At 38.2% G+C, this 24,930-nt stretch overlaps 1 protein-coding gene across 2 annotated transcripts in view; it reads left to right on the top strand.

Annotated features, from left to right (window-relative positions):
* The window catches only part of C2CD3 (C2 domain containing 3 centriole elongation regulator), a 168,538-nt gene that overhangs the window by 828 nt on the left and 142,780 nt on the right, over positions 1-24,930 (top strand). For both annotated transcript variants that reach the window (XR_010322490.1, XM_010599587.3), the window contains exons 2-5: positions 2,499-2,768; positions 7,883-8,040; positions 21,336-21,559; positions 22,442-22,689. Coding sequence is in view for 1 of the 2 variants with exons in the window: in XM_010599587.3 (XP_010597889.1) it covers positions 2,499-2,768; positions 7,883-8,040; positions 21,336-21,559; positions 22,442-22,689 (900 nt within the window). In the remaining variant the exon portion in view is untranslated. The remainder of the gene's footprint in view (positions 1-2,498; positions 2,769-7,882; positions 8,041-21,335; positions 21,560-22,441; positions 22,690-24,930) is intronic.

Raw genomic sequence — 24,930 nt, 5'->3', positions numbered from 1 at the left:
GACTAGCGCAAAGTATTACTCAATGAATGTTAGTTGAATGAAAGAAGCAAGTGAGGCCTACCAGCCGGAGTTGGGAGAGTTGTGCAACAGAGAGGGAGAAAAGAGTGGGTAGTGACAAGCTGAAAAAATAAGGTCCCAATGTGTCGGATTGGACTTAACAGCAAAGGGGTAGTGACAAGGTGTGGTAGGATTGGAGTGGGAGTGAAGGCATGAGGATCTTCTGAAGGATGTGAGGTGGCTAGGAAGGGGAACATTAGAGGGCAGGCTGCAGAGATGCAAGAGGACCTCATTAGGTTAGGACACTGATGGAGAAACAAGGTGTCCAAAAGGGTAGGAGTGTGTTAGCTGTAGTGAGAACAGTCATGCTAGGAACCCAGGGCAGATCAGAAAACTGGAAGTTGGATCTCTCTAGGGCTGCCTTCAAGAAAAAAAGAAAATTAGGTGACCATGACTTTTTTATATTATGGGCACTTTAAGAGACCCTGGGTGGTGCAAGTGGTTACATGTTCAACTATTAGCTGAAAGGTTGGTGGTTCCAGCTCACCCAGAGGCACCTCAGCAGACAGGCCTTGCCATCTGCTTCCAAAAGGTCACAGCCTTAAAAAACCCTATGAATCAGTTCTACTCTGCACACATGGGGTCACAATGAGCCAGATGGCAACTAACAACAGCAACAGTGAAGAAAGGGTATTAGGAATACTGATAGTACATTAAGGCCATTGGGTTGAAGGCTGAAGCTACTGTATGGGAAAGAATCTTATCCAAGCTGTAAGGCAGTTGTGAGGCAGTGCTTTTCCTGCCAGATATGGTAGGAGAATCTGATACAGAGACATGGAGGTTTTCAATGCCAGTGCTCCCTTTGGCAAATCAGTGAAGCACATTTGATTGATAAAAGACAAACCAAAGTAGAAATGACAACCGTAGTATAGAAAATAACGTCCTTCTTGCTATAACAGATGCATATGCAGTGAGGCACATGTACAAACCTGTGTATAACTTTTATATTGAAACTAATTATCCGTAAAGATTTCATTGTTGTTGTTCGGTGTGGTCAACTTGATTCCCATTCATAGTGACCCTATAGGACAGAGTAGAACAACTCCATAGAGTTTCCAAGGAGCGGCTGGTAGATGTGAACTGCTGACCTTTTGGTTAGCAACCGAGCTCTTAACCACTATGCCACCAGGCTCCATAAAGATTATGGTGGGAGTTTTTCCATTATGAAGGGCAGTAAAGGGTATTTGCTTCAGAAACCTAAAGAATTATTTTTGTAGATTCCTGATCTGTTAGATTCTGGTTTAAGTGTATTTTCTTATGAGGCATGACCACTCTTCAAGAGAAAAGTCAGAGGAAAACTCAAAGTCACATGGTGAAATGATGCTGTGAATGGAAGACAAGGCCGTTAAAGCAAAGCTTCATAGAAAGTCATGATAATTGCCCCATGTTGATGTATTATCTTTCTGAAAGCCAATAAATATTGTGAATCCAACAATGTTCTAAAAAGTAGCGGCAGAATGTAAAGATGATAGTCTCTGTCTTCATTGACTTTATGATTTTGGTAGGAGAGACAAGACAGTTTAAGATGGTCTTTATTGAAATATTGGATTGTGTGGCACACACTAAATTGTTTGGGAGTTCAGTGAAGGGAGTTGTTGCTGTTTTATGTTTAGTTGATAGTTTTTTAAAATAAGTGAATTGGGTAAAGATAACATATCTTAAAAATCATGGATGTTGCCTTAAAACATCAGTATTTGGCAGAAAAAATTCAGCTATTTCTGAGATTTTAAAAACCTGTATCATTGTATTTGTATTTTTTAAATTAATTAATTTCAATTAAAGAGAAGTTTATATTAGTATGTCTTAAGTTGGTATGTTCTTTACTTAGAATAACCTGACTCAGAGCCTAAATACTAATGGGCTATCAGGATGGCTGGAGTCTCTGGTTGGCTCAAATGGTTATAAACACTAAACTACTAACTAAAGATTAGCGGTTAAAATCAACCCGGAGGCACCTCGGAAGTGTAAGGCCTGGCTTCCGAGAGGTCCCAGCCTTGAAGACCCTGTGGAGCAGTTCTGCAGTGCAAACGTGGTCACCTTGAGTTGGAATCAATGTGATGGCAACTAACAACAACAATCAAAACCAAAACCAAACCCACAGCCATCGAGTCAATTCCAACTCATAGCAACCCTATAGGACAGGGTAGAACTGCCCCATAGAGTTTCCAAGGAGCACCTGGCAGATTCAAACTGCCGACCTCTTGGTTAGCAGCTATAGTACTTAACCACTACACCACCAGGGTTTCCCAACAACAATCAGGGTGGTGTAAACGACCAGATAGGTTATTCCACAGCCTGGTTAGCTAGTTACTTATCATGTATTGAAGTAGGTAGAAAAAACCTTCTCTCTGTAGAGACTAAAGTGTTTTTTGTTTGTTTTTCTTTCATGATTTTTATATTTAGTCTAAATTTTGACTCAGGGTTCTTGGATTATTCCACAGCTTTGAGTGATATTTCTCCATCTACAAGCCTTCCACCTCTGGTTGAAGGCCAATTGCGCTGCTTTCTGAAACTTACTATTAATAAAGTCATATGGAAGATTGCAAAGCCTCCCACTTGTGTACTTGTCCGAGTGAGATGGTGGGGAGAAACATCAGACGGAACCTTCTTTTGTCCTAGAGATGCTTTGCAGACTGAGCCAAAAGCTGTGAGAACAACCACACGTTATGCTGTTCGCTGTGGTCCAAAGCAGTTTACCTCTTATCTAACAGGTATGTTTTTGTCTTATTTAACCTGCAGGTCTAGTAAGCATGTGGTTATGTTGTTAGCAATAAGTGTTATTGTGTTCCTAGTATGTGGTGGGCATTGCTACTTGTTGAAGAGTCAAAGAGGCTTTATAATAACCATTTTATTGAGTATACACCATGTGCTAACGGTTTATATGTATTATTTCTAATCCTTAGAATAACTCTGCAAGATAAGTAGTTCCTCTGTTTTGTAGACAGTGAAACTGAGATTCAGAAAGATGAAATGAATACTCTCTAAGTCACATGGTTGATAGATGGCAGAACTAGGACTTGAGACACCAAAAATCATGCTCTTTTCACTATACCATGCTTCTTCAGTTAATAAGTGTAATGTCTCTGCTTTTGGCTTACATTATGCCTGAGGAAAGAGACTGCAGATGTAAAATTTACTGATAGTACAAGATGATACATTCTAAGTGCCAGCTGAGTAGTTTAGTGAGTTAGCAATACATGTTTTCAGAGAAGAGAAGGATCCCTCTGTAAGGATCCAGGAAGCCAAGATTTTTTCATTTCTGTGTGAAGAAAGTATTCCAAGGGTATTGTGCTAATTCTTTATCCAGGTCAAGTGTTCACATAAACACATTTTGAGTAGTGGGCTTATTTATCAAATCATACTGGTTCGAGTCAGTAAAAATTAAGCACGTGTCATGTAAACATTGGTGGGCCAGGAATAATGGAGAGTCAAAGGTGAATTAAAAATTAACCTGTCCTTAAGTAGCTTACATCCTGTCAAGAAAAAATTTTTTAAAAATCAAATTAAAATATAAAGAACAGCACAACAGTAAATGCTGTAATTTAGTCATTCAACAAATGCATATTGAATACTTACTATGTGCTAGTCAATGTGGTTGGCACTGTGGGGGTTTCAAAAATGAGTCAGAAAAAATGAGAAGTATCTAATTCTAACCAAGTTCACAGAGAAGTTCAGTTAATAATGGGTAGAAAGTGGTGCTATTAAAACAGTATAGATAACATGCTATGAGAATTTTGCTTACTGTAAGAGTGAAACAAGCTATTGTGAATGTAGAGGAGTGAGCTATCCGTTCCCAAAATTACGGTTATAAGGCTTCATGGGAAAGATGCCATTTAATTTAGGCCTCAGAAAAAGAGCAGAGCATTCTATGCTGAGCAGAGACCTGGAGATATGGAAGTATGAAGGGTGCTCTAGGGCAATGAGTAGCTTAATGACTGAAGTGCAGTGTCTGTGGAGGGAGATGAGGCAAGATTAAATTGGAAAGGAAACTTGGAACCATATTTGGGAGGACTCCTGTTGTCAAGCTAAGGATTTTGGACTTTATTCTATACCCAGCAAAGAGTCACTATGTTTTATTTTAAAAATTACCTATTCAGACCTGCATTTTAGGAAGGTTCATGTGACTTTCAGGTGGATTGGAGGGAAGAGACTGAAGGCAAGAAGACTATTTAGGTTATCGCACTAATCCAAGTAAGATATAATAAGGGCCTGAACTAAGCAATGGATAAGATAAGGCAATTCTAGAGACAAGATGGAGGAAAAATGGCAGGGCAATAAAATAAATACTCTCTCCACCTCTTCTTCTTTGGTTTGCTATCAGTTTATTATTTTTGCAACATTTTCCCCCCAGGTTTTTAATTATTAACTGATAGCTGTAGTGAATATTTCGCTTCATTTTTATGCCAACCATTTGACTTCATCAGATCTTCTAAAGAAGGTTCGTGGACTTGGGTCTCTATTGTTTAATTAGCCATATTCCGTTGCCCAGATTTAACCAACAGTGGTGAATAAGGGAATATTAAGTTTACATTGTCATACTGTAAGCCTAAAACTTAAATCCTTGGGTGGTATTTTTATACAATTTTAAAAAAGAAGAGTAGCAATTCTTCAATAAGAGAAGGTACCTATTAAAATGGTAATCAACAAGTCAGACATTTATTTGAGATTCCTTTGGTATAATAAATAATGCATTGAACTTGATGTCTGAACTTTTCCATCACTTTTACCAGCTGTGAGACTTTGGGAAAGTCCGTTTGCATTTCTGACCCTCTTTCCTCATCTAAAATGGGATCCAACAACTACCCTTTCACCTTCTAGGTTTTTTCTCAAAGGAGCAACCTGGTTAAATTGGCATACATATGCTTTGAAGTCAGACTGTTGAGTTTGAATTCTGGCTCCAGGATTGGATGGCAGTGTGATGCTGGGAGGTTCCTTAAGGTCTTAGAGTCTCAGTTTTCTATTTGTTATTTAGGGATCATAACACTTACCTGGCAGGGATTTTTGCAAAGATTAAATGAAAAAATGTAAAGTGATTGCTCTAGTACCTGGCACCTTATAGGTACAAGTCTTATAAAAATGTAAAGTCTTGGGCACTGGAGGATACAGAGATTTAAGATATAATCTCTATCCAAAAAGAACTTCCAGATTATTTGAAAAAACAAAACTAACATTCATGAAACAGTAATGAGCAATGTCAGTTAGTATATAATTAAATCTCCAATTGTTGGGTATATACAGTAAGTTCCATATGAATGTTCTAGGAGATTAATAAAGGCTAAAGTGATCATAAATAACTAGGAAACCCGGATCCTGTTTCTTCTGTGTACTTGCTGCTTGACCTTGAGCAAGCCACTTCGTTCTCTTGGGCTTTAATTTTCCCATTAGTAAATTGAAACTGAACACCAAGTGTGCCAGCACCCAAATTTCATGATTATAGTTAGGAAAAAAGCCATGAAGAAGGTAGGATTTGGATAGGAGACATACGAGGTGAATCTCATAATTGATGGCCCAGCTGCAGACATGAGCACAAAATATTTTTAGAAAATGATGAGATGTGATCAAACATCAGTTCACAAGGATATGTGCTCTAACTGAAAACTTGGGAGAAAGCATGTTAGGCATTTGTTTTATTATTTAAATTATGTATACTCTTGCGTGTGCATATTTCATTTAAAAGAAAAGGAAATTCGAAAGGTAAATCAACAAACATGTTGTCACACATGAGCATGAAACATGAATAGGTCCAGGATGGAAAGAAGAGGGCGCTAGAACAAGGACTATGAGTCCCTCAGGAAACAATGACATATAGGAACAAGGGAAAATGAGTAGCATTTTACAGGTTACAGAATACTTTCAAGCCCCTCATCTAATTTGGTGTTTAAAATAATGCTGTGGAGTAAATGGAATAGTTATACTGTATTCATTTCTTTATATCTATCTCATCTTACTCTGAACAGAAGTTAAGACAATTGCAAAAATAGGTTAAATACAGTAAGACCTTTTTTTAGTGAGAAAGTCTTTAAAATTTTAGAACCTTTTGTTTAAGGGAAAATACACTGGGAGGAATAAGATGAAGCCTCTGTGAAGTACAAGAATGCATGCTTTAAGGCCCTGTTTATGTGCAGGAGATATTGTCTCCATTTTCTAGGTGATGCATTTGAGGCCCAAAGAGTTAAAAGCAACTTACCAAAGTCCAGCCCTAATTTCAGGGATTCTCTGATTCTAAGATCATAGTGTTTCTACTATGCCACGCTGCCTCCTGAAATAAGAAAGATTGTAAGATTATGAACTTGGCCTTCTTACATCTTTCCCCCCTCATTCCTATCCCGTTGTAGCAAATAGCAGTGGTCATGAAGATGTTTGGAACATGGGAAGGTTAGAGTAGAAACTGAGAAAATTTTACTTCACTGGGCCTCACCACTTGTTTTTTGCCTTTTTTTTTTTTTTTCTCCATTAAATAGGATTCACTTAGAAATCTGAAAGAAATGGGAGTGGGAGGAGTGCTAGACAATAGGGATTCGAATTCCCCAGCAAAAAATGAAGGCTAGAGGTCAGAAGCCAGTTAGGTATCAAACTTTTTCTGCCTAGGAGCAGCATTGTGTAGTAGACTTTATAGTTAGATAGAACTGAGTTTTAACCCACTTCTGTCACTTTAAAGATGGGTGAATTTAGGAATGTTACATGACCTCTCTCACCTTCAGTTTTATCCAAAATGGGGATAGTAACACCTGTATCATAAGTTAAAAAAAATTAATGAGACGTGGAAAGCCTGACTGTTAGTAAAGTAGCCACAAATGTTGGTGATTTTCCTTATTCTACATCATTTTATAGTCTACAAAGCACTTTTACATCTATTAGTACGTGTGATTTTCTGATGACAGTGAATAGGTAAAACAGGGGCTGTGATATGTTAAGTAATTTGCCTTAAGTAATATAACAAGCAAGTATGTGTGAGGAGTTTGTGCTATGTGGTTTACTCGCAGTACCCATATTCCTCACGCAGCAATCCTGTGGGCATTATGATACCTACTTTACAGGCAGTGTGACTTACACAGAAGTAGCTTGTGAATATTGGTGCCAGGACACAATCACAGCTCTTCTAATTGCAAGTTCTATGCTCTTTTCACTATAGTATTAAACAAATGGTTTGTAAAATGAACTACTTTTTCAACTTTGGTAAGAAAACATTCAGAAGTCATACTGTCCTGAAATGATCTTTGATTCTGTATGCATGTATTATATTTTTCCTGCTGTGAATTATGGCCATAAAGGCATTAGATCTTAATGATTAATTAAAGAATACATTAAGAAGCTTATTTCCGCTCCTAGTTCCAAGTCCCATGGCAACTAGGGGAATCTGATCTCAGGGCCCCAGATACAACCCAGGAGTAAGCAATTAGATACCCCTGGGAGGCAGAGCCCAAACCTTGCAGCTGTGCAAAAGTCCCTCTCTCCAAAACTAGAAGTGGTGAGAATGAAAGAACTGAAATTTGTGGCCTTTATAGTTAAAAACCAAAGCCTAAGTTCTAGGCAAATAAATTTAACAATACTCTTTTAAATGTATTTTCCTTACTTGGTATGATAAATATTTTTATTCAATGTAATTTTGTTTTTCCTCCATGTGAGGTATTTGTCCTTGTTCTCTAAAACTTTATTGTTCTTTTGACCTTGGGTTCACCCTCCACTCCTGAAATGGTATGGTAAGTGCCTAGTTTATTTGAAAATAAAATAAAAAATTCTTTAAGTAAAAGTTTTCTAATGGGTGCTCCTCTGAGTTTGAAAAAAAAGAAAAATATCTGAGTAAATTGTACTTGTTTCTGGTTAGATATGGCTGTGCTGGTGCTGGACATAATCACCAGACTTGATCATCTTCCAGTTGGTAGAGTTCAGATCAGCGGACTAGCCCAGCTTTCTCCAACACATCAAATCAATGGATTTTTTACTATTGTCTCACCAACATCTAGGAAACTTGGAGAACTTGAGGTAAAAATATTTTAATTCTTTGCTCCATAAAATAAAACTTTTTGGTCAGAAATAGTTGAGTATGTTTATAGGATGGATGTGTATGTGACTCCTGTATATCATACTAATTCCCACCTAATGCCTTTGTTCACGTATTCAGAAATTATAACCTATCTTTGTTCCCCACTTATCCAAATTCTCTCAAGTTCTAGTCCTTCTCAGCTCCTACTGCACTTATTCTTTTCTGTACTCTTATTAAATTTGCAGTACCATTAATTACATAATCATTGTTCTAATTATAATCCTACATATCCTCCAAAATTGTATATTAGTTGTCTCCCTTTAATTAGTCTATAGATTCCCTGGGAGGTAGGACAATGATATCTCCTTTCTTTGCTTTTCCCAGAGCTCCTAACCAGGGCTTCAAAGGGGTTCCTTCCAGTTCAGTCTCCTGATGAAAATTTGCCATTCCACCCCAGATATATTGAATTAGAATCTACATTTTAAACAAGATTCCCAGGTGATTCTTACGTGTAAATAAGAATGTACTTATAAGAATCCCCTGGGGATCTTGTTGAACTGTAGATTGATTCAGTATATCTTGGGTGGACAGGCAGATTCTCAGCAGGGGGTCAAACCAAATGAACCGTCGAAGCCCTGCTGTTAACATAATGCCAATCAATAAATGCTTGTTTGACTTATATAAGTGATATCTTTGATATGTTCATTCATTGATTCACCTTACAATTTTTGATACATTGTTGTGTGCCTCTAATTTACGCTACAGCTGTAATAGAGATGGTCTTTATATTTAGTTTTCCAAAGTCATGTAGGAAGAAGTAGAAAAAGTAACACATAGGACACAGCATAAGACATAGTCTGCTTTAGGTATGCACAGGATGCTGAGGGAGAACATAGAAGGGTCTCTTTCCTGAGAAGGGCTCTTCAGGGAGAGCCTCTTAGAGAATTCTTTATAGTCACATTCCTTAGAAGTTTGGAGGGGGGTTAATACCTTGTCAAATATATTCTGTAATTCATATAGAAAACAAACAGGTATTTAAGAAACTAGTCCAAAAATGATGAACAAAGAAATATAGAAAAGCAGGACAGATTGTTTCTTGCCGAATAAATTTCCCAAAGATACAATTATCAAAGGATGAGTAAATTGAGTTGTATACAGCTCCTTGTGAGTGCACTTGCAGATGAGTAATCAATTTATTTACATGGGTTGTAGTGTCAATTAAAATGGCCCTACATTTGATCTGCTGTGAGTCAGAATTGACCTGACGGCAATGGGTTTAGTTTTTTTTGGTTATATTTGATCAGTCTCTACTGGTCATCTGAAGCAGAGATTTCTCCTTGGACAACATGAACCAGACTTCTTTTAACTCGAACTCAAAATATTTCTTTAAAACCACACCCAACACTAAGCTGCCTAATATCCATGCAAATCCAATGTCAACAATGTCTTCAAAAACCACAAACTACCCGCTGAAACTATTGCCCTGAAATAATCTTTAAACCTTAAAAAAAAAAATTCCCTGAAGTCTTCTCAAAACCAAGCAGTAATTTGCTTAATTAGCAAAAAAAAAAAAAGTCTGCCTTGAGCATTATACTCTTTTAAAAACTGTCTAAAACCCAAACCAAACCTGTTGCCCATGAGTTGATTTCGACTCATAACAACCCTATAGGACAGAGAAGAACTGCCCCATAGGCTTTCCAAGGAGTGGCTGGTAGATTTGAACTGCTGACATTTTGGTTAGCGTATGAGCTTTTTTTTTTTTTAATTTAGATGAAAGTTTACAGAGGAAATTAGTTTCTCATTAAACAATACACATACTATTTTGTGACATTGGTTGCCAGCCCCACAACACGTCAACACTCTCCCTGTAACAATTTTCCTTCATTCTCCTTTGCTCCAGAAGGGGTGGGACCAGTAGAGTATCTTAGATGGCCACTCAGACTTTTTAAGTCCCCAGACACTACTCACCAAAGTAGGATGTAGAACATTTTCTTTATCAATTATGTTATGCCAGTTGATCTAGATGGACCAAATTACCATGGTCCCCAGCCCTCAGCCCAGTAATTTGGTCCATCAGGGAGCAGCCAAGCTGTTAACCATTGTGCTACCAGGGCTTCAAGAACTATATGGGATCAAATTGATAACAGCAACTTGAAAAATTAGATGAGAACCTTAGGGGCCAGTGAATTTATGTTAATGAGGAAGGAACAACTTAGAAAAGGAGAGTGAGAATGGTTGTACAACTCTAAGAATGTAATCAGTGCCACTAAATGGTATGTGTGGAAACTATTGAATCAGTGTATGTTTTGCTGTGTATATACTCAACAACAGCAAAATAAAAAACTCACTGTTGTGGATTGAATTGTGTCCCCAAAAAATATGTGTCAACTTGGCTGGGCCGTGATTCCCAGTATTGTGTGATTGTCTACCATTTTGTCATCTGATGTGATTTTTCTATGTGTTGTAAATCCTATCTCTATGATGTTAATGAGGCAGGATTAGAGGCAGTTATGTTAATAAGGCAAAACTCAATCTACAAAATTAGGCTGTATCTTGAGTCAATCTCCTTTGAGATATAAAAGAAGCGAGCAGAGAGACGGGGGTCCTCATGCCACCAAGAAAGAAGCACTGGGAGCGGACCCGAGATCTCTGAGCTGAGAAGCTCCTAGACCAGGGGAAGATTGATGACGAGGACCTTCCGCCAGAGCTGATAGAGAAAGAAAGCCTTCCCCTGGAGCTGGCACTCTTAATTTGGATTTCTAGCCTCCTAAACTGTGGGAGAATAAATTCCTCTTTGTTAAAGCCATCCACTTGTGGAATTCTGTTGTAGTAGCACTAAATAACTAAGACACCCACAAACTACCAAAACTCACGCAAGATGAATTAGATAAACAAACTTATAACTATTAAAGAAATTGAATTTATAGTTAAAAACCTTCCGAAAAAGAAATCTCTAGGCCCAACTGGTTTACTGGTGAATTCTGTCAAACATTTAAAGACAAACTAATACCAGTTCCACACAGAAGATACTTCTCAACTTATTTTTGTGAGGCATATAACACTTTGATACAAAACTAGACAAAGACAACAAAAGAAAACTACAGACCGAATATCCCTCATGAGCCTAGATGTAAAAATCCTCAACAAAATATTAGCAAGTTGAATCCAGCAATATACACAAAGAACAATAGCACCAAAACTGTCATTGACTGAATTGTGTCCCACAAAATGTGTGTCAGTTTGACTGTGCCATGATTCCCAGTATTGTGTGATTGTCCACCATTTTGTGATGTGATGTGATTTTCCTGTGTGTGTTAAATCCTGTCTCTATGATGTTGATGAGATGGGATTATCAGCAGTTACGTTAATGAGGCAGGACTCAATTTACGAGATTGGATTATGTCTTAAGCCAATCTCTCCGGAGATATAAAAGAGAGAACCGAGAAACAAGAGCCAGGAGAAGAGGGTACCTTTTGGACCCAGGGTTCCTGCACTGAGAAGCTCCTTTACCAGGGGAAGATTGATGACAAGGACCTTCCTCCAGAGCTAAAAGAATGAGAAAGCCTTCTGCTGGAGCTGATGCCCTGAATTTGGACTTGTAGCCTACTAGATTGTAGAAAATAAACTTCTGTTTGTTCAGGCCATCGACTTGTATTTTTGTTACAACAGCACTAGATAACTAGGACAACAACCAAGTAGGATTTATCCCAGGAATGGAAATGTTTCAGTAATCGAAAATCAATCAGTGTGATGCAACATATTAACAGTGAATACTATTGAGCTAATAAAAACACATGAATTATTGATACATGCAACCACATGGATAAATCTCAAAGGTATTTTATAGAATGAAGGAAACTTATCTCAAAAGGTTACCCCTTCCCCAAGTCCCATAGCACCAACTATACATCTTTATGTCAGAACTTATCGCTTTATATTAAAATCACCTCTTTATAAGTTTCTCTGCAAAGTACTGTGACCATTTGGGTCAGGTTACATGTTTTTTTAATTGCTTTGCTACAGGCAGCTAGTGCAGAGCGTAGCTTGCAGAGATGACATCAGTAAATATTTGTTTCATTGAACAGAGGACTTAGGCCAGCACCTGTGTTTTGATTGGAAGATGGATGAGGCAGGTGTGTGGACTTTTTCCAACCTTTTCTTCAAGGGCCAGTGGTAGTTTAGGCCTTTCAGTTGTTTTGTTAATTGTTCATATCTGCTTAGGAAAAAGTAGAACTCAGTGATCAGTCAGCAGGTCACTGTTAACACCAGGGATGCAGCCTTTAAAACAAGTGCCTCCTTTGTTTCTAGAATACCAGTGGTTGTCTTTTGGCAAGTGATGTAAGGGAACACTTTCTGACATTTACATTTGGGCAGCCAAGATTTTATGTGATGCTATTACAGTGATCACTGCACACAGTATCCCGCTGCATTCCTTTCATTTGTCTTTATAGAAAAATCTTGATGATTAATAGATTTAAAAGACTTTATATTACCTGGTTCATGAACAGAATTCTAATCAAGAGCCAAATGAATTTTATCGAGTCTATGCCTTGGCAGTTTCTCTGCATAAATTATTCTATTGACCTTCCCAGAGACATCTTACAATATCTAATTGCAATCTTTCATTTTTGTGTTAGGCCATTCATCATTATTTGCATCTTGACTGCTTAAACAATTCCTTCTGTTATAGAAACTAAAGTTTGAACACTAGTGTTCTTTTCTTTTGGAGCATATTAACCAGTGTCTTCTCCAAGATTTTGTTTTAGGCTCTTTATTTTTTATCCCTCCATTATGCTTTTCTCCTATGTCAGAGGACTAGAGAGTTTTTAAATAGAAAACCTGAACTCAGGAATGACATGATGAAAAAAACTTTAAGTGATTACTTTTTCTTCTTAGTGTTCCTCCCTTCTTCCCTTCTCTCCTCTCTGAGGCCCCAGCTTAGAACTAGAGCTTTATTTTTCCCAGGCACATAACAATAAGAATGCAGAAAGTGCTATTTCAGTCTTTCTATGCATTTTTTATGCATAAGTTAACTACTGTGTGCATATCAAGTACTATGCTAATTAGTCCACAGGAAAATTATTTCAGACAGGCCATGCCTTCAAGGAATTTATAGTCTAATTGGGATGATAAACAAACTAAAAGTTACAAATACCTTCTCTAGACCTCTCCTTTTTTCCTTTCTTTCTTTCCTTCTTTCTTTTCTTTCTTTCTTATTAATCTTCCACTTAGGATAATATGGAAACCCTGGTAGCTTAGTGCTTAAGTGCTACAGCTGCTAAGGAAAGACGGAGTCAGCAGTTCAAATCCACCAGGCAGAGGCAAGGCCAAGATGGCAGAATAGTCAGACCCTTCCGGTGAACCCTCTTACAACAAAGACCCAGAAAAACAAGTGAAATGATTACATTTATGACAAGCTAGAAGGCCTGAACATCAAAGGCAAAGATACAAAACGGATTGAGTGGCAGGGGGACGGAGAGACTGTTCAGAAGCAGAGAGGAGTTACCGGACCTGAATCACCAGGATCCCTCAGGCAGCATTACCAGGTACAGCAGCAGTGGGCTGGTGGTAGCGTTTGGCTGCAGTTTCCTCAGGGAGAAACACCACTTGCACAGCCTACTCATAGCTCCGGAACCAGAGAAGAATGACGCTTTTGGCAAAAGCTAAGTACTTGCATACATTTTACTGCACCCCCAGCCCTGAAGCCAGCTTCAGTGGCTGCCGATTTCTCTGGGCCCGAGATAGGTCTCGTTGTGTGCCCTGAGCCATTGCCCCAGCCTTGGAAAAGAAATAAATTCACAATTGGGGAAAAGATAGTCTGCCTGCTCCACTAACCTGGGGAGCTCAGGACAGAAGTGGCTCCTGTCTAGGCATAAATGGTCCATGGACTTTGAATACCTTTCCCCTCTGCGTGGACCTGTGTGGGCCTATTTCAAGAGAATAGGCCCTTCTTGGCAGACTGTAACTGTTTCAGCTGTGTGGTGGAGAGATGGGTGTTTGATGTTTGGCACCGCTTTGCCTATTAACAGGGTCCTCACCTTCCCACATCAGGGGACTATGGACAGGTGGTTCCACTCAGGTCACCCACCCCCTGCGACTGGAGTACAAGGATAACTGGTACCTCCCAGTCCTTACAGCGAAAAGCACTGGGTGCCCAGGGTCCATCTGCAGAACTCACCCACCTGTGCGCTGTAGGGAACAGGGACATGCTTCCCTCACAGACACTTGGGGGACGGTTGTCAGCCCCCTGCATTGTTGAGAGCATGAACCCCTGCTGCAACCAGATATCAGTACCTATACCAATCCTCCCTGCCACTCTAAGACTGTAGGACAGAGCCTGTACCACACACTTGATGACCAACTACCTGGACACCTGAGCTGAAGCCCTATAAGAAAAGTGAATGGACTTCTAGGCTTATATACCTGTTAACAGCTCAAGCTGTCTGATAACAGGGCGTTAAAGCTTCAAAGGCGAAAATAATCAAGCTAGCTCACTCGAGCAACCTATTTGGACATATCAAAATGAAACAAAGCAAGAAGCTAGGATATAGTAAGCAATCATAAAATAAACTAGTAACTTATAGATGGCATGGAGACAACAGTCAATATCAAATCACATAAAGAGCAGACCATGATCACTTCAACAAGCTCTCAAAACAGGAAATAGAGGGATCTTCTGGATGAAGGTGCCTTCCTGGAATTACTGGGTGCAGAATTTGAAAGATTAAAGAACTCAAGACATCAGGAAGGAGATCAGGCAATACTCAGAACAAGCCAAGGAACACAGAGATAAAGCAGTTGAAGAAATTAAAAAGATTATTCAAGAACATAATGAAAACTTTAATAAGCTGCAAGAATCCATAGAGAGACACCAATCAGAAATTCAGAAGATTAAAAATAAAATTACAGAATTAGACGACTCAGTAGAAAGAGGAGTAGAATTGAGCAAGTGGAAGGCAGAATTGGTGAGCTTGAAGACAAGGCATTGGCACCAATATAATTGAAGAAAAATCAGATAAATTAAAAAAAATTAAGAAACCTTAAGAATCGCATGGAACTCTATCAAGAGAAATAACCTATGATTCATTGGAATACCAGAACAGGGAGGGATAACAGAAAACACAGAGAGAACTGTTGCAGGTTTGTTGGCAGAAGCTTCCCTGATAACCATGAAAAATCAGAATATACCTATCCAAGATGGTCATCAAACTTCTCATAAGGTAGATTTTAAAAGAAAGTCACCAAGATGTATTATAATCAAACTTGCCAAAACCAAAGGTAAAAAGAGAATTTTAAAAGCAGCTAGGGATAAAGGAAAAGTTACCTACAAAGGATAGTCAGTAAGAATAAGCTCAGACTACTTGGCAGAAACTACTCATGCAGCCAAGAAGGCAATGGGGTGATTTATATAAAGCACTGAAGGAAAAAAAAATGCCAGCCAAGAATCATATATCTAGCAAAACTGTCTCAAATATGAAGGTGAGATTAGGACATTTCCAGATAAACAGAAGTTTAGGGAATTTGTGAAAACCAAACCAAAACTGCAAGAAATACTAAAGGGAGTTCTTTGGTTAGAAAATCAATAATATCAGGTGTCAAGCCAAGATTAGAACACTGGACAGAGCAATCAGATGTCAACCCAGACAGGGAAATCACAAAAATAAATCAAGATAAAAAAATGCTCAAACAGGGAAACAGCGATCTTATTAAGACAACATTAAAACAATGAAGAGGGACTAAGAAATGTAGTCATAGATCTTTCATATGGAGAGGAAGACAAGGCGATATAAAGAATTAAAAGCTAGGTTTAAACTTAGAAAAATAGGGGTAAATATTAAGGTAACCACAAAGGAGACTAACAATCCTACTCATCAAAGTAAAATACAAGAAAAAAATAGAGACTCAGCAGAAACAAAATCAACAGCAAATAAGAGGAAAAAAACAATATAGAAAGATAAACTAGTCAGCGCAAAAAATGAAGTGAGAAACTGAAACTATCAAAATGACAGCACTAAACTCATAAAAATACCTATCCATAATTACACTGAATGTAAATGGGCTAAATGCACCAAAAAAGAAACAGAGTGGCAGAATGGATTACAAAACATGGTCCGTCTATATGCTGCCTACAAGAGGCACACCTTAGACTTAGAGGCACAAACAAACTAAACCGCAAAGGATGCAAAAAAATACATCAAGCAAAAAAAAAAAAATCAAAAAAGAGCGGGAGTGGCAATATTAATTTCTGACAAAATAGACTTCAAAGCTAAATCCACCACAAAGAACAAGGAAGGACGCTATATAACAATTAAAGGGACGGTATACAAGGATATAACCATATTAAATATTTATGCATCCAGTGATGGGGCTGCAAGATACATAAAACAGACTCTTAACAGCATTGAAAAGTGAGATAGACAACTCCACAATTATAGTAGGAGACTTCAGAACACCACTTTCAGTGAAGGACAGGTCATCCAGAAAGAAGCTCAGTAAAAGACACAGAAGGTCTAAATGTGACAATCCACCAACTTGACCTTGTACATATATACAGAACACTCCACCTAACAGCAGCCAAGTATACTTTTTTTTTCTAGTACACATGGAACATTCTCTAGAATAGACCACGTATTAGGTCATAAAGCAAGCCTTAGCAGAATCCAAAACATCGAAATATTATAGAGCATCTTTTCTGACCATAAGGCCATAAAAGTAGAAATCAATAACAGAAAAATCAGGGAAAAGAAATCAAACACTTGGAAACTGAACAATACCCTGCTCAAAAAAGATGGGGTTATAGAAGACATTCAGGATGGAATAAAGAAATTCATAGAATCCAGTGAGAATGAAAACACTTCCTATCAGACCTTTGGGACACAGCGAAAGCAGTGCTCAGAGGTCAGTTTATATTAATAAATGCACACATCCAAAAAGAAGAAAGGGCCAAAATCAAAGAATTATTCCTACAACATGAACAAATAGAAAGAAAGCAACAAAGGAAACGCTCAGGCAGCAGAAGAAAGCAAATAATAAAAATTAGAGCAGAATTAAATGAAATAGAGAACAGAAAAACAATTGAAAGAGTTAACAAGACCAAAAGCTGGTTTTTGAAAAAATTAACAAAATGAATAAACCGTTGGCCAAACTGACAAAAGAAAAACAGGAGCGGAAGCAAATGAGATGGGCGATATTACAACAGACCCAACTGAAATTAAAAATCATATCAGGTTACTAAGAAACATTGTACTCTAACAAATTTGAAAACCTAGAAGAAACGGATGAGTTCCTAGAAACACATTACCTACCTAAACTAGCACAAACAGAGGTAGAACAACTAAATAGACCTATAACAAAAGGAGAGATTAGAAAGGTAATCAAAAAACTCTCAACAACAAAAAAAAAGCCCTGGTCCGGATGGCTTCACTGCAGAGTTCTACCAAACTTGCCGAGAAGAGTAAACACCACTACTACTAAAGGTATTTCAGAGCATAGACAAGGATGGAATACTCCCAAACTCATTCTACGAAGGCAACACATCCCTGATATCAAAACCAGGTAAAGACACCACAAAAAAAAATTACAGACTTATATCCCTCATGAACTTAGATGCAAAACTCCTCAACAAAGTTCTAGCCAATGGAATTCAACAACATACCAAAAAAATCTTTTACCATGACCAAGTGGGATTCATACCAGGTATGCAGGGATGGTTCAACATTAGAAAAACAGTTAATGTAATCCATCATATAAATAAAACAAAAGACAAGAATCACATGATTTTATCAATTGATGCAGAGAAGGCATTTGACAAAGTTCAACACCCATTCATGATAAAAATAGCAAAATAAGAATACAAGGAAAATTCCTCAACATAATAAAGGGCATTTATGCAAAGCCAACAGCCAACATCATCCTAAATGGAGAGAGCTTGAAAGCATTCCCCTTGAGATCTGGAACCAGACAGGGATGCCCTTTGTTACCGCTCTCCTTCAACATAGTGCTGGAAGTACTAGCCAGAGCAATTAGGCTAGATAAAGAAATAAAGGGCATCCAGATTGATAAGGAAGAAGTAAAAGTATCTCTGTTTGCAGATGACGTGATCTTATACGCAGAAAACCCTAAGGAGTCCTCAAGAAAACTACTGAAACTAATAGAAGGGTTCAGCAGAGTATCAGGATACAAGCTAAACATAAAAAAATCAGTTGGATTCCTCTACACCAAAAAAAAGAACATCAAAGAGGAAATCACCAAAACAATGCCATTTACAGTAGCCCCCAAGAAGATAAAATATTTAGGAATAAATCTTACCAGAGATGTAAATACAATCAAAACTATAAGACAGTACTGCAGGAAACCAAAAGAGACCTACATAAGTAGAAAAACATACCTTGCTCATGGATAGGAAGACTTAGCATTTTAAAAGTGTCTGTTCTATCAAAAGTGATCTATAGATACAATGCAATTCCGATTCAAATTCCAAGGATTTTTTTTTAATGAGGTGGAGAAACAAATCACCAACTTCATATGGAAGGGAAAGAGGCCCCAGATAAGTAAAGCATTACTGAAAAAGAACAAAGTGGGAGGCTTCACTCTACCTGATTTTAGAACCTATTATACTGCCACAGTAGTCAAAACAGGCTGGTACTGGTACAACAACAGATTCATAGACCAATGGAACAGAATTGAGAATCCAGACATAAATCCATCCACATATGAGCAGCTGATTTTTGACAAAGGCACAAAGTCCATTAAATGGGGAAAAGACAGTCTTTTTAACAAACGGTGTTGGCATAACTGGATGTCCATCTGCAAAAAAAAAAATGAAACAAGGCCCATACCTCATGCCATACACAAAATCAAGCTCAAAATGGATCAAAGACCTAAATATAAAATCTAAAACAGTAACGATCATGGAAGAAAAAACAGGGAGAACATTAGGTGCCTTAATGCATGGCATAAACAGTATATAAAACATTACTGACAATGCAGAAAAGAAACCAGAAAACTGGGAGCTCCTAAAAATCAAACACCTATGCTCATCCAAAGACTTCACCAAAAGAATAAAAAAATTACCTACAGACTGGGAAAAAGTTTTTAGCTATGACATTTCCGATCAGTGCCTGATCTCTAAAATCTGCATAATACTACAAAAACTCAAGTACAGGAAGACAAATAACCCAATTAAAAAATGGGCAAAACGTATGAACAGGCACTTCACTAAAGAGGACATTCAGGTAGCTAACAGGTACGTGAGGAAATGCTCATGATCATTAGCCATTAGAGAAATGGAAATCAAAACTGCAATGAGATTCCATCTCACTCCAACAAGGCTGGCGTTAACCCAAAAAACACAAAACAATAAATGTAGAGGTTGTGGAGAGACTGGAACACTTACATACTGTTGTTAGAAATGTAAAGTGGTACAGCTACTTTGGAAATCAATTTGGCGCTTCCTTAAAAAAACTAGAAATAGAACTACCATACGATCCAGCAATCCCACTCCTTGGAATATATTCTATAGAAATAAGAGCCTTTACATGAACACATATATGCACACCCATGTTCATTGCAGCAGTGTTTACAATATCAAAAAGATGGAAGCAACCAAGGTGTCCATCAATGGATGAATGGATAAATCAATCATGGTATATTCACACAGTGGAATACTTCACTTTGATAAAGAACAGCGATGAATCTGTGAAACACTTAATAACATGGAGGAACCTGGAAGGCATTATGCTGAGTGAAATTAGTCAGTTGCAAAAGGACGAATGTTGTATAAGACCACTATTATAAGAACTTGAGAAATAGTTTAAACAGAGAAGAAAACATTCTTTGTTACGAGAGGGAGGAGAGAGGAAGAGAGAGAGGGATTTTCACTAATTAGATAGTAGATAAGAACTATTTTAGGTAAAGGGAAGGACAACACACAATACAGGAGAGTTCACAATGGGACTAAACCAAAAAGCAAAGAAGTTTCCTGAATAAACTGAACGCTTCAAAGGCCAGCGTAGCAAGTTCAGGGTTTGGGGAACATGGTTTCAGGGGACATCCAAGTCAATTGGCGTAATAAAATCTATTAAGAAAAAATTCTACAACCCACTTTGGAGAGTGGCTTCTGGAGTCTTAAACACTAGCAAGTGGCCATCTAAGAATCATCAATGGCTCTCAACCCACCTGGATCAAAGAAGAATGAAGAACACCAAAGACACAAGGTCATTATGAGCCCAATAGACAGAAAGAACCACATAAACGAGAGACTGCATCATCCTGAGAGCAGAAGAACTAGATGGTGCCCTGCTATAACCGACAACTGCCCTGACAGGGAACACGAGAGAACCCCTGAGGGAGCAGGAGAGCAGTGGGATGCAGATCCCACATTCAGACCGCAAATTCTGTTAGCTGAAGACAGGAACCATTCCCAAAGCCAACTCTTCAGACAGGGATTGGACCAGACTATGGGATAGAAAATGATACTGGTGAGGAGTGAGCTTTTTGGATCAAGGGAACACATGAGACTATGTTGGCATCTCCTGTCTGGAGGGGAGATGAGAGGGCGTAGGGGCCAGAAGCTGGCTGACTGGGCCATAAAATAGAGAGTGGAGGGAAGGAGTGTGCTGTCTCATCAGGGGGAGAGCAATTAGGAGTATATAGCAAGGTGTGTGTAAATTTTTGTATGAGTGACTGACTTGATTTGTAAACTTTCACTTAAAGCACTATAAAAATTAAAATAATAATAGTAATTCACCCAAAAAAAAAAAAAAATTCACCAGGCACTCCTTGGAAACTCTGTGGGGCAGTTCTCTTCTGTCCTATAGGGTTGCTATGAGTCGGAATCGACTCAAAGGCAACGGGTTGGGTTTGACAGAGCTATATCATTACATGACCTTCTCTGTGTGAGGAGCTTAACACAGTGCCTGGCCTGTAGTAAAATGTTCAATAAATGGTGTTGGTTGTATTGATGGATAGACACAGAGTATAAAAACACAGAGAAGGGAATAGACATGACACCTCTACCTGGATGTTTTCACTAAGGAAGTAATGCTGAAGGAAGCTGTATATACAAAGGCAGAAAGGAATGAAATATGAAGGGCATTTAGAGAACCCGAAGTAATTGGAGTATCCAGGACAGAGGGATGAAAGAGGGGAGCACAGTGAGAGATAAGTCGTCTGAGATAGGCCAGAATTTTAACTTAACCCTGTAAGGAATGCGAACATTATGTTAAGCAAGGGAGTCTTAAAATAAGCTAATCAGTGCTACAGAAAATTTCTGATGTATTAATCTCTCTTTCAGGTCTCACTTGCCCTGGAGCCTTTGTCAGAAACTTTTGACAGCTACAATCCTCTTCCTACCACTGATGTGACAGAAAACGTGCTTTTATCTGAGCAGGGACTCAGAGGGAACATTGAACCCAGCAATACCCAGTTTCCGGTTCCATCCAGGCCTCATGGAATTCCTGTCACCAAAATTGATGGAAAAGATTTAACAACCAATAGTAGTAGGTCAACCACTCCAAGGTAATGAACATGCCTAATACCAGCCAATCTGTCCAGTCTCACTGTACTCATAGTTTCTGCCTTTCATTTGTGGTTGAGTAAAAAGACTAAAGGGAGAGAGGAACATAGTCATTCATTCAGCAAATAAGTACCCAGTATGTTTCTGGTCCCGTAATAGGTGCCAGGTATAGAAATTATAAGACTCAATATCTGTGTTCAAGGACTGCTGACATTCTCGTGGAGAGGCAGACGTAAAAATAAGAACAACTAAATGATGTATAGATGCCATCATAGATGTCTATGAGAAAAAAAAGGGAAAGGGCAGTACGTTCTGAAATAGAATGGAGTAAGAGAAACAGTTTTTTAAGTAATTATTTACTAAGCATTTTCTTTGTATCAGGTTCTTTGCTGAACTCTGTTTCATTGTCTCACTTAAGCCACAACTATTGGTAAAACATCTATTATTTCCTTCATTTGGGAGATGAAAAACAGATTTACAAAAAATCGCATAGCAAGTCAGTCTCCTCCCTGCTTGCTTAAATAATCAACTATATGAGACCGAACGGTCAACATTTATCTTGAAACAAAGATGAGAAGCTAAGGAGGGGCAGGGAAACCAGATTAATGGAAACAGAACAAAAAGAGTGGCTATAATGAGGATGTTGACACATTGTGAAAAAATGTAACCAATGTCATGGAACAAGTTGGATAAAAATTGTTAAATGGGAACCTAATTTGCTATGCAAACTTTCACCTAAAACAATAAAATATTGAAATAAATCACCTTTTTCAGAGTCTAGGCTACACTGCAATAAAGCACCACTCCACTTTCTGTCTCTGACAAAGTAGGATGTTGGCATAATAGAAACTACATTCCTGAATTCTCTCTTTTTTGAAAAACAGGGGGAAGGACCACTTGTACTTTGCGGAGAACTCTGATACAATAAAGGACTCTTTCTTTGGACTACAGCACCGTCTTCATTCAGGACAGAGTTTAAAGTCTGTAACTCTGAAGGGCGAAGCCCCACGGAAACAGATGTCTCTTCTCAACAGTTCTGAATTCCAACCTCAAACTAGGACAGTTGCCAAGAGTCAAAGTGACTCATGCATCCTTTCTTCAAACAACCCTCCTACCAAGGACCTTCTTTCAGGTATATATATATATATAAATTTATATGTATATATTTACGTGTATTTGTGAGCTGAGACTAAGCTATATTTATTGAGATTACTCTGCTTGTTAGCCAGCCTATGAAGAGCAACTGAGATTTCTGTTCGAACTATAAATAGCCAAATAAAAGTGAGCAATCTTGCCACACTCCAGAATTTCTCACTATTTAAAGGCAACCCTATTAAACTGCTAAGTAACTACTAAATAATTACTAGGTGTTTATAATTGTTGGTTTGGGGAAGAAACCATTTAAAAGAAACCTAGACAGTGGGAGGAGAGTCTTTATCACAGAAAATGATTAGCACTTATTTTTTCCCAATTATTTCAAGGTAGGTTAGGTTTCTGTCTCATTATCATCATTTATGTGTACCAAACCCATTTCACTTTTGGAAAACTGTTGGCCTCAGTGCGGACATGCAGTGCACAGCAGTGCTGATCTTAAGCCTGGAAATTAAATATGACTCTGGCTAGACTGCTGTTAAAACAGAAGTAGAAGGAGTCAGTTTACCCTTGTAAGGGCTTTGAAATAAAAAACAAAGAGAAACAGAATTAGACTACCCCATGTAGTATGATAAAAGCTGTTGAGGCACCTACGTTACACCGACTGTATAATGGTCGGCTGTTTATTTCTCTGACATCAGGAGCGTAACGGGAATTGGTTTTCATCCCTACAGATAAAAGTTTCAAATTACAGTATCTGTGGCATTCATATAAAAGTCTTTTGAATAACTGAGTACATAATTTACATTAAGGGAACATTTTTCAGTTGAAATGTCTTATGATCCCCTGTTTTTAAAAATATACTGCAAGATTATAATCTACTAATTTTAGTCTTTAATGCAACCCTAGGCTATATTTGCAAGAAAGAAAATAGTCCCACTGTAATCAGAACTTGTCACCTCACACCTGGAATATTTTGTGTACACCTGGGCACCAGGCGTTGAGAAAGATATTCATTCATTCTGCAGTTATTTATTCAGCAGCTGCCAAGTAACTGGTACTCTTCTAGATGTCAGGAATATAGCATTTAAAAAAAAAAAAAAAATCCTGCTTATGGATCTTATATTCTAGTGGGGAAGACAAATGACAAACTAGATAAATAAGTATGTAGTATTCATGATTATAATGGCAATAGAGGGACATGATGCAGGAAAATTGAGAGGAGGGGATATTAGTTTTACATAGTTTGGCAAAGGAAGGCCTTAATGAGAAGGTAACATTAGAGTAAAGAAGGTGAATTCCTCCTAAGGAGAGTAACTCCACCAGAAGATAATATTTAGCCTGTAGAAGACAGTTATCATTTATTGTGTACTACTTCTGTGCTAGCTACTATGCCAAGTGCCTTACACACATGATCTTATGTAAACCTCACAAAAACCATAGAAGGTAGGGATTACTATCCCCATTTTAAAATGAAAACACAGGCTCAGAGTTTTTAAGTGACTTGTTTTTAACACTGTCTACGACAAGGATAGCAGAGTACCTTCAGGGACCAACCAAGTGATATAATTGTTGTGAAGCAAGGCAAGAATTGTGAGCAGGGCAGCTCATATCCTGTTAAGGGGGCAGCTGCTCCTCAGCAGCAGTTCTATTAGTATCTTAGACTCTACGACAAAGTCCTCTGCTTAATCCTACTGTAAGTTCATTGTTTACCTAGACTTGCTTTAAAAAAAAAATTTTTTTTAAATAATTACTACTGGTCAACTGGGCAGACCAAACAAAGCATGTCCACAGCCAGGTACAATCCATGGGCTGCCAGTGTGCACCCTCTTCCATAAGAGTTACTGGGATCAGTGAGTTTAAACATAAAACAAGACAGATTTTGGCTCAGTCTGTGTTAATAGTACAGCCTGCGCAAAGGTGGCAGAGGACTGCTCCAAGTGGTAGTGAGTTTCCCATCACTAGAAATGGTCAAACATGGGCTGGATAGCCTCCTGATGGGACTCTTACAGATTGGATTAAATCCCCGAATAGACAGTTGGATATGATCATTAGAGGTTCATTTTAACCTCGAGATCCTGACTTACTGAGATTAAGTGGGTCACTTGAGTAGGTCTGGAGCTGAGGTCAAGAGAGGGACGCAGCAGATACATAGCCTAATTATCTTTCTCTTCTTCAGTGTATTATTATACCAGAAAAAGGAGTGCAGAACTAAATCAGCCAACCAGCTAGTATTTACAAAACATTAACTACACACCGGCTTGTAAGAGTTGGGCTTTAG

Source organism: Loxodonta africana, chromosome 7 (genome assembly GCF_030014295.1).
Source record: "Loxodonta africana isolate mLoxAfr1 chromosome 7, mLoxAfr1.hap2, whole genome shotgun sequence".
Lineage (NCBI taxonomy): Eukaryota > Metazoa > Chordata > Mammalia > Proboscidea > Elephantidae > Loxodonta > Loxodonta africana.
The sequence above is the reverse complement of the archived record's forward strand: the minus strand, read 5'-3'. Positions and strand labels throughout refer to the sequence as shown.